We start from the raw sequence: 16087 nt of genomic DNA on the forward strand, positions 1-16087 counted from the left end.
TTAGGCTTTTGTTCAGTCATGCGTTGATTCTGCATTTGAACTCTCAAAAGGCAATCTTACTAAGTTCTCAGGAGCACCCACTCTAGACCCACAGTACTTAAAAACAGGAATCAAAACTCATTCTAGCATAACTTCGTAGAGTCAGTGGAAGATATTTCCTTTCCCAGGGGTATGGTTTCCCAGGATGGATCACAGCGGAAGTCACCAAGCCCTTCCCTGGAAAAGCACGTGGTCTTTCTCTGCCTGTCCATCCTTCAAGGTCCCAATTGAAGTCTGTTCTTCATAATGTATCATCTAAACACACCAACCCATAATGTTTCCTTCTGGACGATGGAGCTCTTAAGATGAACCTATCATCTGGCCCCTGGGACCCACTGCTCTGTAATGGAAGTGATCTTTTGATCTCTTTATGTTTCATTGCAGAGAGAGCTAACCTGTAGGTCCTTAAATGACAAGCGCAGGGATGAAAGAGATGCTGATTTAAGCCGTTTGGCCTACATCGATCATCTTGTCCCTCTATTGAAAGCATTCTCTGGTTCCGGTTAATTGATTGGCTAGTGGTGGATTGGAGGTTGATGGATGGGTTAGTTCCTTAACATAGTCTTTCTGGAAATTGGCGAGTGGTGAAATGTATTAGCTAATAAGTACCAGGACATAAGATTTTTATAGTTGCAAAATACACAAGAGTGGAGAATATGAATGGGCTAGACTTTTCTTCTTGCTAAATCACCGCTGTTATGCTTAGTTTATTACCTGTGTCTAATACATGTCCACAGCTAATTGTGCCAAGTCTGCTATGGACTTGAAATGGGAAGTAAGTGAGCCAGGGAGGAAGAAATAAGATCCATGTATTTGGGCTTCCAAAATCTCTTGGTAGTTAAATGGTGATAAACTCTGGTTGAGGATTTCCTGCATGGAAGTTCCACTATTTAATAGCAGAATTAGGTTCTAAGTTAAAAAGTAAAATCCACCCTCCTCTCAGAGGGCAACACATTTCCTGTCTTAATTTTGACATCTCATAAAATAATTATTTTGTTATTTGTGGATATTTTTTAAGTGTCTTGTAGCTGCTATTGGTTGACTAAAAGACACTCATTGTGGGAACCTTAATCAAGTGACAGGGTTGAGAATCTGCTTCTGCTTTGATACCTGCCTTCCCATTCAGAAATGATCCACTTAAAATGGAAATCTCGGAGTTCCAAACGCTGTGGCACAGTGAGTTAAGGATTCAACTGTAGCGACTCCCGTTGCTGTGGATATGTGGGTTCAATCCCTGGCATAATGGGTTAAGGATCCAGTGTTGCTGCAGCTGTGGCATAGATCACAGCTGTGGCTCAGATTTGATCCCTGGCCTGGGAATTTCCATATGCCACAGGTGCAGCCAAAAAAAAAAAGGTGGTGGGCATCTTGGCTTTCTTGGTTTTTTTTGCCCCGTCCCTTTGTAAAGCATCGACAGTTCCCTTCAGACAGAATTTCTGAATGGCTTTCTCAAAAAGTAGCAAGCCTCAACTATTCTGCCTCACTGGAGAAAAAGTAAAAGGAACCCAAATCTGTAGCTTTCAATTCTCCCACCTGCTGCCCTGAGACATACACACACACTTTTATTAGTATTTGTTTTCTGATTCTCAGTACCTTTCTTCAATCTGTGTAAAATTAAGTACAGATTTTACTCACACACATCAGTAGTTGTATTATTTTTCTCATGCATGTTCTCCCACAGATTATGAAACCAGGCCTTCTCTTTGGTGTCTCTAAGGACACCTTAGAACCTTTGCATTTCTTGGCAATGAATTTCTTAGTTTTCTTCTTTCTGGTCTAAGTTCATGAGAAATTGAGGCGGTAGGTCTGGCGACTTGAGTGAAAGGAAGTTATCATCCACTAACCAGGTTAAGCCCAGCCATGTAGGCACAGGTAATTATTCTAGAAAGGAAATCTTGTTTGTATAGCCCTGATATCTTTTTAGCAGTTATACAGTGCCTTGTGAAATTACCATCAGTAATGTTTTAAAAGGGAGAGGGGTGGCGGTACCTTTGAGAGGAGAGCGCCCCCCCCCCACTTCAACCAGAGTAGAAAAAGAAATAACTTCCTTTTCTGTTATATTCTTTATTGATATTTCATTTGTCTTTCCTCTCCACGTGCTGGGGCAGAAGCAAGTTGTGGGGGCCAGACAGGGGACTAGAATGAGGATGCTTGGTTTCTCATCCAGGCTCTGCCCCAGCTGACTCTGGTCAGGAGTGAAGTGCTTAAAGTCTCCAGGCATCTGCTGGATTTTGCCCGTCTGTAAAAGTGATAGAAAATCTGCCTTATTGATGCCATAGAGTTGTGAGGGTGTGGAAAGAGATGGTGGCTGGGAAGTCCTTGTGCAGATAGACCATCAAGCAAGAACTCTGCCCATGTGATTTGAAGAGTCTTTTTTGTTATTGTTGTATTTATAGGGCCACACTAGTGCTATATGGAGGTTACCAGACTAGGGGTCCAATCAGAGCTACAGCTGCCAGCCTACACCACAGCCTCAGCAACGCAGGATCTGAGCTGTGTCTGCAAGCTACATCATAGTTCATGGCAACGCTGGATCCTTAACCCACTGAGCGAGGCCAGAGATCGAACCCGCATCTTCATAGATATTAGTTGGGTTCATTACTGCTGAGCCATAATGGGAACTCCTGATTTGAAGAGGCGTGATGTCTGAGCTGGAGACTCGGAGCCTCCGAATCTCCCTTCTGTCCCCCGCACCCCTTAGCCAAGGCCGCTTCCATTGTCTTGTGTTGTCATCTTAGACGGACTGACCTTGAGCACTCAGTAACCAGGCTACATGTTTCTCACCATAGATAGCGAGCCTCCTAGCAGAGGTTCACGTCCAAAGGCAGGGATCACTGCAGAAAGGAAAGGGGAAGCCTGCCAGGGCTGCGTGCGAGTTCACTGCAGTTTCTGACAAGTTTCGCCCATACGGCTGTTCCTCTCTTGGAGCTCTGTTACTGCTTGATCAGGAAAGGAGGGAACGCTGTGAAGTAGGCCCTTGCCCGGGGAGAGAGTAAATCTGTGGATATTGGAGTCAGCCAGGCGGTCAGCTCTTAAATTCTGACTCGCTCCCTTCATTGGTATGTACTTTTATACTCAGAAAAAAAGAAGCCCGGTAATAGTTACTGCAAACTAACAGATACAAACAGAAGGAACACAGATTCTGCAGGCAGAGGTTTTACAGCTTGAGACAGGTCCTTTGTTTGACCTCCTGAGTTTGCCTTTCCTCAGCTTCCGTGGTAATCATGTATGACAGATGCCTTGCAGGTTCATTGGCAGAAGTCAGTAGGATAATCCATGTAGAACTTCTAGGACAGTGCCTGGCGTGTTGTCTTCAAAATGTGACGGCCCCTGACTGTCCCCTTTTACAGCACTGCTGCACCGAAGAGCTGATTCATGATGAAAAGTGGGAGAACTAGATCAACATGGAGTTTTGCCTTGAAGTAGTTTGAGCAGGTCGCACCATGTCCTCCACCTAGATAGAGCTGAGGGGTAGGCTTCCTTCCAGTCCTGGAGTTACTTAGCTTCTCTAGGTGGATAGCTTTTATTCATTTAAGTTTATCTTTTTAGGGCTGCACCATAGCATATGGAGGTGCCCAGGCTAGGGGTCCAATGAGAGCTGTAGCTGCCAGCCTACACCACAGCCACAGAAATGCGGGATCCTAGCCAAGTCCATGACCTTCGCCACAGCTCATGGAAGTGCTGGGTCCTTAACCTACTGAGTGAGGCCAGGGATTGAACCTGCATCCTCATGAATAATAGTTGGGTTCATTTACCACTGAGCCACAGAGGGAACTCCTAGGTGGATAGCTTTGAATGACTCCATCCGTAATGCTGTACTGCCTCTTAGAATCATGGTTTTCCCTAGCCCTGCAAAGTAGATCCAGTGAGCTGAGCTTTGGCTTATTTTTCTTCCTCTCTGCTGCCATGCGAGGTCCCCCCAGCTGGAACTCGCATTGATTTACATGCGATTGGATGGATGTAATATCTTCGTTTACCTTTCCAGTGACAACTCCCTTACCCTTTTTTGAATATGCACATATCCGCACCTCACATCATCATTATCCTATTTTCTCAACTAAAAATTAGATCTTTTTTGTTTTTATTTTTTTGGTTTTTAGGGCTGCACTTGCAGCATATGGAAATTCCCATGTGGAAGTTCAAATCGTAGCTGTAGCTGCCAGCCTACACCACAGCCACAGCAATGCAGGATCTGAGCCACGTCTGTGACCTACACCACAGCTCCCGGCAACACTGGATCCTTAACCCACTGAGCGAGGCCAGGGATTAAACCCTTGTCCTCGGGGATACTAGTCAGGTTTATTACTGCTGAGCCAGAGTGGAAACTCCCTAGATCTTTTTAAAACAAATTTATTGGAGTGTGGTTGACTTACAATGCTGCGTTAGTTTCAGGTGTACAGCAAAAGTGAATCAGTTATACGTATATGTATATCCATTATTTCTTCCCATAGAGGTTATTATAGAGTATTGAATAGATTTCTCTGTGCTCTACAGTAGGTGCTTGTTAATTATCTATTTTATATACAGTAATATATATATATGTTATTCCCATCCTCCTAATTTATCCCTCCCCACCATGGTTTCCCCTATGGTAACTGGAAGTTTGATTTTGAAATCTCTTTGTTTCTGTTTTTTATAAGTAAGTTTTTTTGTATCATTGTTATTAGGTTCCTCATGTAAGTGCTAGCACATGATACTTGTCTTTCTCCAATTTACCTCACTTAGTATGATAATCTCGAGGTCCGGCTCTATTGCTACAGATGGCATTATTTCGTTCTTTTTAATGACTGAGTTTGCACATATGTACCACATCTTCTAATCCATTCCTCTGTTGATGGACGTTTAAGTTGCTTCCATGTCTTGGCTATTGTAAGTAGTTCTGCTACGAACATTGGGGTGTGTGTATCTTTTCAAATTGTGGTTTTCTTTAGATATATGCCCAGGAGTGGGATTGATGAATCATGCGGTCGTTCTATATTTAGTTTTCTAAGGAACCTCCATTCTGTCCTCCATAGCGGCTGTACCAGTTTACATCCCGTCAACAGTGATGGGGAGGATTCCCTTTTCTCCACACTCTCTCTAGCATTTCTTATTTGTAGGCTTTTTGATGTTCTGACTGTTGTGAGGTGGTGCCTCATTGTAGTTTTGATAAAAATCAGATCTTGAAAACTGATGTTAGAGTGTTTTTGTGGGGACATTGGGATGAGATTTTTTTTTTTGTCTTTTTTGTTGTTGTTGTTGTTGTTGCTATTTCTTGGGCCACTCCCACGGCATATGGAGGTTCCCAGGCTAGGGGTTGAATCGGAGCTGTAGCCACCAGCCTACGCCAGAGCCACAGCAACGCGGGATCCGAGCCGCGTCTGCAACCTACACCACAGCTCACGGCAACGCCGGATCGTTAACCCACTGAGCAAGGGCAGGGACTGAACCCGCAACCTCATGGTTCCTAGTCGGATTCGTTAACCACTGCGCCACGACGGGAACTCCCCGGGATGAGAATTTTTGAAAGAGGGACTGTCCTGGGAAGATGTTGGCTTGTCATGCGCATCCTCTCTGACATCTCACCTTGAGATTAAGTTCAGGGCTTTTTTCCTACCTTTCAGTAGGAGAAACGCTTTGGTGGGGTTGGGTCAGCCAGGCTGTCTTGTTCATACAAGCTAAGGAGACTGAACCTAATCCTACCTTCTCATGGAGAAGAGCCTTGTGGTGAAAGGTTGTTAATACATCTTGTTAAATCCAGTGGACGTAGTTGCTAAAATGTAGTTCCTTGAAAGGATTGATCTTCTCTCATTGAAAATCTGCCAGCAAGATAGAACTTTATGCTGGCTTATAGTTCTGTAAAAATCTAAAGCAGAAAAAGTGCCTGTCACTGACGCTGGGGGTGGGAGGGTGAACTTGGCAAACGTAATGAATCGCCCTTTCTTCCCATCTTTGCATATCTAGGAAGATTAAAGCTACTCGAGTCTAATCTTTTCGAACCGATGGTTATGACTGGCTGCTGGAGCATATATGCTCTGAAGTATAATTAAGCTGGTCTCATGGCTGAAACTGGCGTCTGTTTGCTTATTATCAAGGATGGAGAATTCCCCTAGAATGCTTCGTGCTGGTGTCAGGGCGTTTCTGCTGAGTTGGAAGACCTGCTTAGGTGCATGGCTCTCGTGAGAGGCCAGAGGAGATGGGATGATGGCCAGAACGGGGCAGAGGCAATGTTTGGGTGTTTCTCCAGTTTTGTTTTTCTCTGACTTTGGTGCCTGGCTTTCAGGATTTTTTGCACTACTTCCAGAGGCAAAAACTGTCTCTTACTGGAATCTTTGCTTTAAAAGTCAAGCTTTTGGAGTTTCCTGGTGGCCTAACAGGTTAAGGATCCCAGGTTGTCACTGCAGTGGCTCAGGTTCGATTCCTGGCCCGAGAATTTCCATGTGCAGTGGGTGCACCAAAAAATAAAAACTGAAAAAAAAATTCAAGTTTTTGCTAGTCAGGCAAAGCATTTTTCTGACAGAGAGAAAAGGCACTGGACTGGATGGAAACAGTGACAGGACCCATGGGGATTCTTTCCTCCCCAGAGCTCAGAGGGTCAGCACAGCACAGGACTCAGAAGGACCAGCTCACCAAGCTGCATCCCAGGAGTTACAAATGCTTAGAAATGACATGAGATTAACTGCGAAGAGCTATATACAGACTAAATTTGATATAGAGCCACCCCACTGTGAGTACAGCAGAAATGAGATGGTCAGAGTCAGATATGGTTAATCAGGAAGTTGTTTGGAGGAGTAATTGAGTTTAATGCCTTGGCCATAGACTTGAAGACGCTTATTGCTGAGAATAGATCTTAGTACCAGTCCCCTTATTTTACAGATGGGCATATCCCAGAGAGAATAATTTGCTCAAAGTCACTTAGCAAGTGAGTGATAGAATTAGGGATAGAGACCAAGTCCCTGTAACTTGCCGCAAAGAACTTTTGCATGGAAGCGGAAAGATTGGTGCGCAGAGGAGATATTGACTCTTCGGCAGAGGGGGTGGTAGGGTGGAAGACCAGAGAAGAGGCTTTCGACTCTGGTCTGCATTCTTTGGGAAAGTGAAGAATAGAATCTGGGTTTTCCGATACCCAATGGGGTGGTGCCATTGTCTCCCCGGCCCCCAGAATTTCTGAACTACTCAATGGATGGCTTCTGTATTTCTGCTGGCATTGACACCAAAGTGGTTTTTATTTTTGGTCACTTTGTTTTTATCTCTAGAAATTCTTTAAAAAACAACAACAACAAAAGACACCCAGAATAAAAATGTGAAAACCCTCAAAAAATGGGCAGAAGACCTAAATAGACATTTCTCCAAAGAAGACATACAGATAGCCAAAAAGCATATGCAAAGATGCTCAGCATCATGAATTATTTGAGAAATGCAAATCAAAACTACAGAGAAGTAACCACCTCACGCTGGTCAGAATGGCCATCCTCAAAAGTCTACAAACAGTAAATGCTGGAGAGGGTGTGGAGAAAAGCAAACCCTCCTACACTGTTGGTGGGAATGTAAGGTGGTGCAGCCACTCTGGAAAGCAGTATGGAGGTTCCTCAGAAAACTAAAAATAGAGTTACCATGTAATCTAGCAATCTCACTCCTGGGCATCTATCTGGAAAAGATGAAAACTCTAATATGAAAAGATACATGTACCCCAGTGTTCATAGCAGTAGTGTCTACAATAGCCAAGACATGGAAACAACCTAAATGTCCATTGACAGAGGACTGGATAAAGATGTGACGTGCGCACACACACACACACAGACACACATGGTGGAATATTACTCCGCCATAAAAAAGAATATAATAATATCATTTGCAAGCAACATGGATGGACCTAGAAATTATCAGATTAAGTGAAGTAAGTCAGAGAAAGACAAATATCATATGATAGCACTTATATGTAGAATCTAAAATACGACACAAATGAATTTATCTACAAACAGAAACACACTCACAGACATAGAGAACAGACTTTTGGATGCCAGGGGGTAGAGAAGGGAAGGCTTGGGAGTTGGAGATTAGCAGTTACAAACTATTATATACAGGATAGATAAAAAACAAGTTTCTACCATACAGCACAGTGAGCTACATTCAATATCTTGTGATAAACTGTAATGGAAAACAATGTGAAAAAAGATATATATATATGTATACAGATCACTGTACTATACAGAAATTGACACAGCATTGCAAATCAACTGTACTTCAATAAAATAAATTTTTGGAGTTCCCTGCTCGGTGGGTTAAATATCCAGCATTGTCACCGCCGTGGCTCTGGTTATAGCTGTGGCACAGGTTTGATCCCTGGCCTGGGAACTTCCACATGCTGTGGGTGTGGCTAAAAAGGGTTTTTTTTTTAGTTTTTAAACCTCTTTTATTTATTTATTTATTTATTTATTGCTTTTTAGGACTGCACCCATGTCATATTGAAGTTCCCAGGCTAAGGGTCGAATTGGAGCTGTAGCTGCCAGCCTACACCACAGTCACAGCAATGCGGAATCTAAGCTGCTTCTGCAACATACCCTCACAGCTTATGGCAATGCCGTATCCCCAACCCACTGAGCAAGGCCCGTTATTGAGCCTGCATCGTCATGGATACTAGTTGGATTCATTTCCACTGCATTACAATGGTAACTCTAAAAATTTTTTTAAATTAAAAAACAGGAGTTCCGGTCATGGCTCAGTTGTTAATGAACCTGACCAGTATCCACAAGGACACAGGTTCGATCCCTGGCCTTCCTCAGTGGGTTAAGGATCTGGTGTTGCTGTGAGCTGTGGTGTATGTCGCAGATGTGGCTTTAATTCTGTGTTGCTGGGGCTGTGGCGTAGGCTGGCAGCTATGGCTCTAATTCGACCCCTAGCCTGGGAACTTACATGTGCCGTAGTGTGGCCCTGAAAAAAAAAAAAAAAGACAACAAATAAATAAACAAACAAAATGTAAAAAGTGAGACCTCAAAGATCTTCCAGTAGAATAGAGGGAGAAATTCTAAGCCAATGCAGACATATTTGTACTATCTGGTTAGAAGAATATTTAAAGTCCTCTATTTTGTATAGACGTTCTTCAAATTGAAACCAGAGTGTTATTTTAAGTTTGAGCTGTCACAGTTTGTTTTTCATTCCCTCCTGTGTCCCAGACTTGTGCTGACTTTTGCAGAGAGGATCAAAGAAATTATTTATTTAGTTTCTTACCCCACTGAATTATGTGACAACTGCGGCTAGTGTAACATGTCTGAGATGGGTGAGGGCTAGAGACAGTAGAAAAGGCACTTTGTAACCAGCAGGCTGGGGCGTAACACGGGGGAGGATGGACACTCTGGGACCTTGGCTCCTGGCGTTATGAGGAGTGCCCGGTTTTCTCCTCTCCTGCCCTCATTTGCTTCCCCCAGAATCCATCAAGTGTCAGGCCAGCTACTGCAGAGAACATCCACTTAGAACAGTCTTAGGAATGTGGTAACAATATCCATTTCCTTAAAGTAAATGGAGAGATGGCTTCCTTTGGGGTGTTCCAGCTTGCCTATTCAGAATTAATTTGGCACAGTGAGCCAGAGAAGAATAGCTGTCTTCATCCTTCTTGGGGGGAACTCTTGGCAGACCAGGCTGATATGGACAGGCAATAATTAAATTGCCTTGGATAGTGTCTGATATAATTGAGACCAAGAACTTGTGACTATGAGCCGCGAACAGAGTGCATCTCTCACAGAGGATCCCCTGGACCAGGGAGCCCTTTCTTTACTGTATTATGAGATCTAATATCTTAATTAAAATGAGAGAACACGGCGGGCGGCGGGGGGGGGGAATCACCTAACTAGGAGTGGACAAATAGTTCTCAAGAAAGTAAAAAAGATCCCTTTCTGCCTAGCAGCTTTACAGGCAACATTTTATAGACTTAATTTCTCAATTTGAAAAGACAATGCATTTGGAAACATTTTATATGAAATGGAGTGGGGGGAAAAAAGCATGATTTTTTTTTTTTTAAGTCTTTCTAGGGCTGCACCGGAGGCACATGGAAGTTCCCAGACTAGGGGTTTAATCGGAGCTGTAGCTGCCAGCCTGCACCACAGCCGCAGCAATGTCAGATCCCAGCCTCATCTGTGACCTACACCACAGCTCAAGGCAATGCCGGATCCTTAACCAAATGAGCGAGGCCGGGGATCGAACCTGCATCCTCATGGATACTAGTTGGGTTCATTAACCATTGAGCCACGACGGGGGCTCCAGGATTTTTTTTTTTAACCTTTGCTTTCCAAAAATGGAATTTTTAAATTCTCATTTATGTTTTTCAAAAGAGGCAATTCAGAAAAAGCTGAAAGCATAAAATATAGGTAGTTTGACATCTTTAATTGGCTTTCGGGTTCTGTATTTTCAGGTTCGTGGTATTAGAGCTGATGCAGTCACAGATAAATGAGCTCTTTGCTCTCTCCTTTGTGTTTTCACCGAACCTTGACCTTCTCATGGGGCTCTTGCTGTCCCCACTGTCCCCACTTCTAGGCTGAGCACTCTTCCATTCACATTTACTCTTTGTTCAGGATTAGCTTGAATGTTTGCAGCCCTGATTCTTGTTGATCCCTTGCCAGGAATCTGCCCCAGGACTGCTGGTGAAGAGCATCACTAAGGAGCATGTGGTTCAGCCAGCAGCACCATCACGTGGCTATTTTTTTTTTTTTTTGTATTGTTTTTGTAGCAGACCACAATAATCCCTATAATTTTAGAAGTATATGGTTGTGTAAATAGATCATGGCTTTTCATCTATAAATGAAAAAGAAGTGGTTCAGTATGGGGTGATGCTGTATCTTTGTGCATCAAAAGGGATACCTGAAGCAGTTCTTTGCAACCATTCCACCTAAAGTGGTCTCCTCCCCCCAGATACACCCTATCAAATCGCCCTACTTCCTCGCACTTTTTATAACCTGAAATTATCTCATGTGTGCATATATATGTAAATAATATGTATTACCTTGATATATTTTGTATATTATATATTTTATATATATTTATAGAAATATATAAGTTTATTTCTTGCTGTCTTCTCCTTCTAGAATGAGCAGGAACTTTATTTCCAGCACATAGTAGATGTTCATTGACTTTTTAAAAATTTTTTTATCAAAGTATAGTTGGTTTACAGTGTTGTGTCAATTCCTGCTGTATAGCAGAGTGACCCAGTCATATATATATACATACATTCTTTTTCTCATATTATCGTCCGTCATTTTCTATCACAAGTGATTGGATAGAGTTCCCTGTGCTGTACAGCAGGACCTCATTGCTTATCCATTCTAAATGTGATAGTTTGCATTTACTAACCCCACATTCCCAGTCCATCCCACTCCCTCCCTCTCCCTGTTTTAATGTAATGAATGAATCCATCCTTTAGATAGAATCAAGGTTATAATGGTATGACATCAAGTATCTGATTCTTAAAATGACTGAGGCACAAATAATTAGTTGGTTGTAAGTGTATTTAGTTCAGCTACAGGAAGTTATTTCTGAAGCCCAGAATAACGGTTTAATTATTCTGAGTCTAATAGTTTTGGGAATAGTCTAACAATGTTGTGGGAATTGTAAAATAGTATTTGACATTCCATTTTTTTGGCCATGCCCATGGCACGTGGAAGTTCCCATATCAGTGATCTGACACCTCAGCAATGACCAGAACCATAGCAGTGGTAATGCCAGATCCTTAACCCACTGTGCCACAAGGGAACTCCTCACATTCTATTTTTGATTTTCCATTGCCTCTGAAATTACAGCTCTTTCTCCATGCATACTTTATGGATGCTGAACTTTTTTTTTTTTTTTGCTGTTTAGGGCCACATCTACAGCATATGGAGGTTCCCGGACTAGGGGTCCAATAGGTGCTACAGCTGCTGGCCTGTGCTATAGCCACAGCAACATCAGCTCTGAGCTGCATCTGTGACTTACACCACAGCTCACAGCAACTCCAGATCCTTAACCCACTAAATGAGGCCAGGGGTAGAAGCCACAACCTCATGGTTCCTAGTCAGATTTGTTTCTGCTGTGCCACTACAGGAATTCCCTGAATATTTTATAGAGTGTATACTCTATACTAGCTCCTAGGGATCCCAAACTGAACAGAACCAGCTCCTTGTCCTGTGGCTTCTTACCATTGAAGGGCAGAGTAAGACAAGGCAGGGTGGTCCAGGTTCTGAGTGTCCCGTTAGGCGGAAATTCCAGCAGCTCTGGGCGAGACGGCCCACCCAGAGTTACGGTTTCGAGGATGAGACTTCTAAGCTGAGGCTGTAGAAATCAGAACTAGCAACTGGAGGAAGACGTATTGGGTTGACAGTGGAGGTTATGGAGGAAGAGGAGAAAGGTGCTTCCAGGTAGAGGAGTCGCATATTGAGTCTGGATTCCTTTAGGAGAAGTGAATGTAGCTTTGCATGGAAGGAGCATAGTTTCGTTTGTTTCCTTTTTATGGCCACACACACACAGCATATGGAGGTTCCCAGGCTAAGGGTCTAGTCTGAACTGCAGCTGCCAGCCTACACCATAGCCACAGCAATGCCAGGTCCGAACCAAGTCTGCGACCTACACCACAGCTCACAACAGTGCCGGATCCCTAACCCACTGAGCGAGGCCAGGGATCGAACCCCCAACCTCGTGGTTTCTAGTGGGATTCTTTCTGCTGCACCACAACGGGAACTCCAGGAATGTATATTTTTGAGGTAGTGGCTGGTGTTCAGAGTGGCTGGGAATGTGAATAGGAGCCAAGGTGGGAAGAACTTACATGTGATCTGCTGTATCCGAAAGACAGTGGAAATCACTTGGAGGATTTTAAACAAAGGAGGGATGGGGCAGGATTTTAGGGTGAATGGATGACTCTGTACATTTATGAGTTAGGACCAACCATCCATCCTTACAAGTGCTTGTCTGTTTCTAAAGTTGCAACAGAGGAGGAAGTGGGAATGGGTCAAGGCAAAGCCGTCCTTGGTGATAAAGAAAAAAGATCTCCTCAAAGTGCACAGCTCACTGGATGGCAGAATTCATTGGTTACATAATGCCTTGTAAAGGATCAAGCCAACAGATGTTCCCATCTTCCATCACAGCTTTTTTTTTTTTTTTTTCCTTTTGGTCCTCTCCTCTGCCTCATTTCCCATCTTAGAGCAACAAGATCATGCTCTTCCGCCAACTGCAGCAGATGACGTACAGCCTGATTGAGTGGCGGTCCCAGATTCTGTCTGGAACCCTGCCCAAGGACGAACTGGCAGAGCTCAAGAAGAAGGTCACTGCCAAAATCGATCATGGGAACAGGTAAGCCAGTGATGGCTGTTCACTGGAAACTTGGAAAAGGCCAGGCATAGTCGCATGAAGGACATAACTCATCATGAGCTGGTGATCTTGGAGTTGCCCAAGAGCTGTGCTTACTGCTCTCCTTCTCCTTGTCCTTCAACATTTAATTTTGTCGAAGAGAATTTGGTGGTGCCCTGTGTGGGTCAGACCCCATGCTGGATCTCTGGTCTCAAGGAGATAATGGATGAGCAGGGTGAAAGCGGCACCACTTCCAGAAAGACTTGAAGGGCCTGAGCATCTGAAGCCAACATTTTTGGAGACTTGGAAGTATCTTTATTCTTCCTTTCTTTCTTTCTTTCTTCCTTCCTTCCTTCCTTCCTTCCTTCCTTCCTCTCTCTCTTCCTTCCTTCCTTCCTTCCTTCCTTTCTTTCTTTCTTTGGCATATGCCTGTGGCATATGGAGGTTCCCAGGCTAGGGGTCAAATTGGATCTGTATCTGCTGGCCTATACCACAGCCACAGCAATGTCAGATTCAATCCATGTCAGTGACCCATGCCACAGCTAACGACAAAGCTGGATCCTTAACCCTTTGAGCAAGGCCTGGAATCAAACCTGCATCCTCATGGATACTAGTCAGGTTCTTAACCCACTGGGCCACAAAGGGAACTCCTAACAGTGTATTTTAAATTAGCACCAGACTCCTTATCTTCCTTACTGTTTTCCCCTAACCAAGACCATTGTTTACATTGTGTATAAACCAGATTTGCCAGAATAGCAAAGCATATTTATCTCCTGCTTGGCTCAGGCAGATATGTATAAGACCCAGAAATTACTGACTTTGGAAAATAAAAAATTCAATCAAATTCATCAAAACTGATGGTGACCTGGACTTTATCCCTCCAGGCCAGCTCTTCTCTTTTTCTTTCTTTCTTTCTTTTTTTTTTTTTTTAAGGGCCACAGCTGTGACATATGGAGGTTCCCAGGCTAGGGTTTGAATGGGAGCTGTAGCTGCCAGCCTACGCCACAGCCACAGCAACGCAGGATCTGAGCCATGCCTTCGACCTATACCACAGCTCATGGCAACACTGGACCCTTAATCCACTGAGCGAGGCCAGGGATTGAACCCAAATCCTCATGGATCCTAGTCGGGTTCATCAACCGCTGAGCCACGAAGGGAACTCCCCAACCAGCTCTTTTTAACACACTGGCTTGGTTTCTCAGCCTTTGTTGATGATTCTTTTGATGTTTCGTTTCGTTTTCTAAATCTTCAACTTGTGATTTTTTTGTTTCTCCCACTTTATCCTTCTCCAACCTTGGGCCCTTGCATGCACCTCAGAACCCTGTTAAAATACAGTGCCTTATCCTATTCATGTCAATGTTCTAGACTCTGACAGCTGACAGCAGAAAGAGCTGGAGCAAAAATAGCTTACATTACCATTCACCTTTATTTATTAAATCTCTCCTATGTATACTTCACATTTAATACTTGGCTATAACCCTATGAGGTAGCCGTTATTCCCGTTTCTCTGTTAAAGAACCCGACCGAGTGTGCTTAGGTGAATTATTGCCAAGTCACATGGGTAGTAAGTGGGAAAGCTTAAATTTGAACCCAAGACTTTCAGTTCCATGCCTAATCCCCTCTGCTTAGGCTTGAAAATGAGCAGTTCCCTCCCTCATCACTTGTCTGTTCACAGGAGTGTAACTATAGGAATTGCACTGCCTGACATGTGGTAATGGGGAGACTCTTAAACCACAGCTAAGGTGGCATAAAGCAGCTCCCTCCTTGCGCATATGCTGCTTCTGTATTTTGGAGTCTTGGCACAGTAGGACAGTGGCCCCGCGGCTCCGGATCTCCGGCACAACGTGGTAATGTCCCACAAACAGCAGCGCACGCTTGCCTTCCCATTTCAGCCCTTGGAGGCAGCTCAAGAAATTAAGCTGTTCCATCAGTGAGTTGGTGATCCAGTGTCTGAACAGCCATCAAGGCCCACCGCTCTGAAGTCTGGGTGGCCTGTGGTCTGTCTGCAATGGAAAGAGATCTGCCAGATTGAATCTGTTGATGGAGATGCTATAAACGGGATGGGGTTTAACGCCCCCCACAAGGCGTTTTTGCTTTCTTCCCAAAGACTTACTTGGCACGTGCCACTGTTAGCTCTGAATTTTCTTGCCATTTGGACAATGTCGCTTCCAAACTGCTAGCGTCTGGAATGCGCACTGGGCGTTCAGATTGTGGTATCCTGTTTCCACCACAGTCCCCAACTTCTTAGAACTAAGCAGAGATTTTTCTACCTCTGTGTGCACATCGGGCATAAAAGCCTTGGTGGGAAGATGCCCTGAATAGACCATATGGCACTTACTCTTCCCTTAGAGCACTCAGAGCTGCATCTTAACACAGCCAGTTTTCTTGTGCCGGTTGCTGCTGTTGCAGTAAACACTAACATTTACTGAGAGCATATTATATGCCAGATATTGTTTTATGTGCTTTGCATGCATGATCTCATTAAATTCACACAACAGCCCTCAGAGATGGGGAGTACTTACAGATGAGGACATCAGGGCTTTGCAAAATGAAATAGATTACCCAAGGTCACCTTGCTAGCAAGTATTAAAGCCAAGATACAAATCTTGGTCCAGCTGCCCATACTCTGAGGGGGCTTCATTATACCAATAGCTAAGACTTCTTTGTTGTGTTCATTTATTTATTTATTTATTGGTTGGTTTTTTGGGTTTGCTTGTTTGTTTTTTGCTTTTTAGAGCTGCTCCCTGTGTCATACAGAGGTTTT

At 43.8% G+C, this 16087-nt stretch overlaps 1 protein-coding gene across 2 annotated transcripts in view; it reads left to right on the top strand.

Annotated features, from left to right (window-relative positions):
- Window positions 1-16087, top strand: part of DOCK5 (dedicator of cytokinesis 5) — a 238966-nt gene that overhangs the window by 96704 nt on the left and 126175 nt on the right. For both annotated transcript variants that reach the window (XM_084997723.1, XM_084997722.1), the window contains exon 6: window positions 13178-13326. In XM_084997723.1, the coding sequence (XP_084853849.1) occupies window positions 13178-13326 (149 nt within the window). The remainder of the gene's footprint in view (window positions 1-13177; window positions 13327-16087) is intronic.

The sequence above is a fragment of the Sus scrofa genome, chromosome 14 (assembly GCF_054392235.1).
Source record: "Sus scrofa isolate SSC_HxYL_T2T_F1_AM1 chromosome 14, Sscrofa_HxYL_maternal_Yorkshire_Landrace_v2.0, whole genome shotgun sequence".
Taxonomy (NCBI): Eukaryota; Metazoa; Chordata; class Mammalia; order Artiodactyla; family Suidae; genus Sus; species Sus scrofa.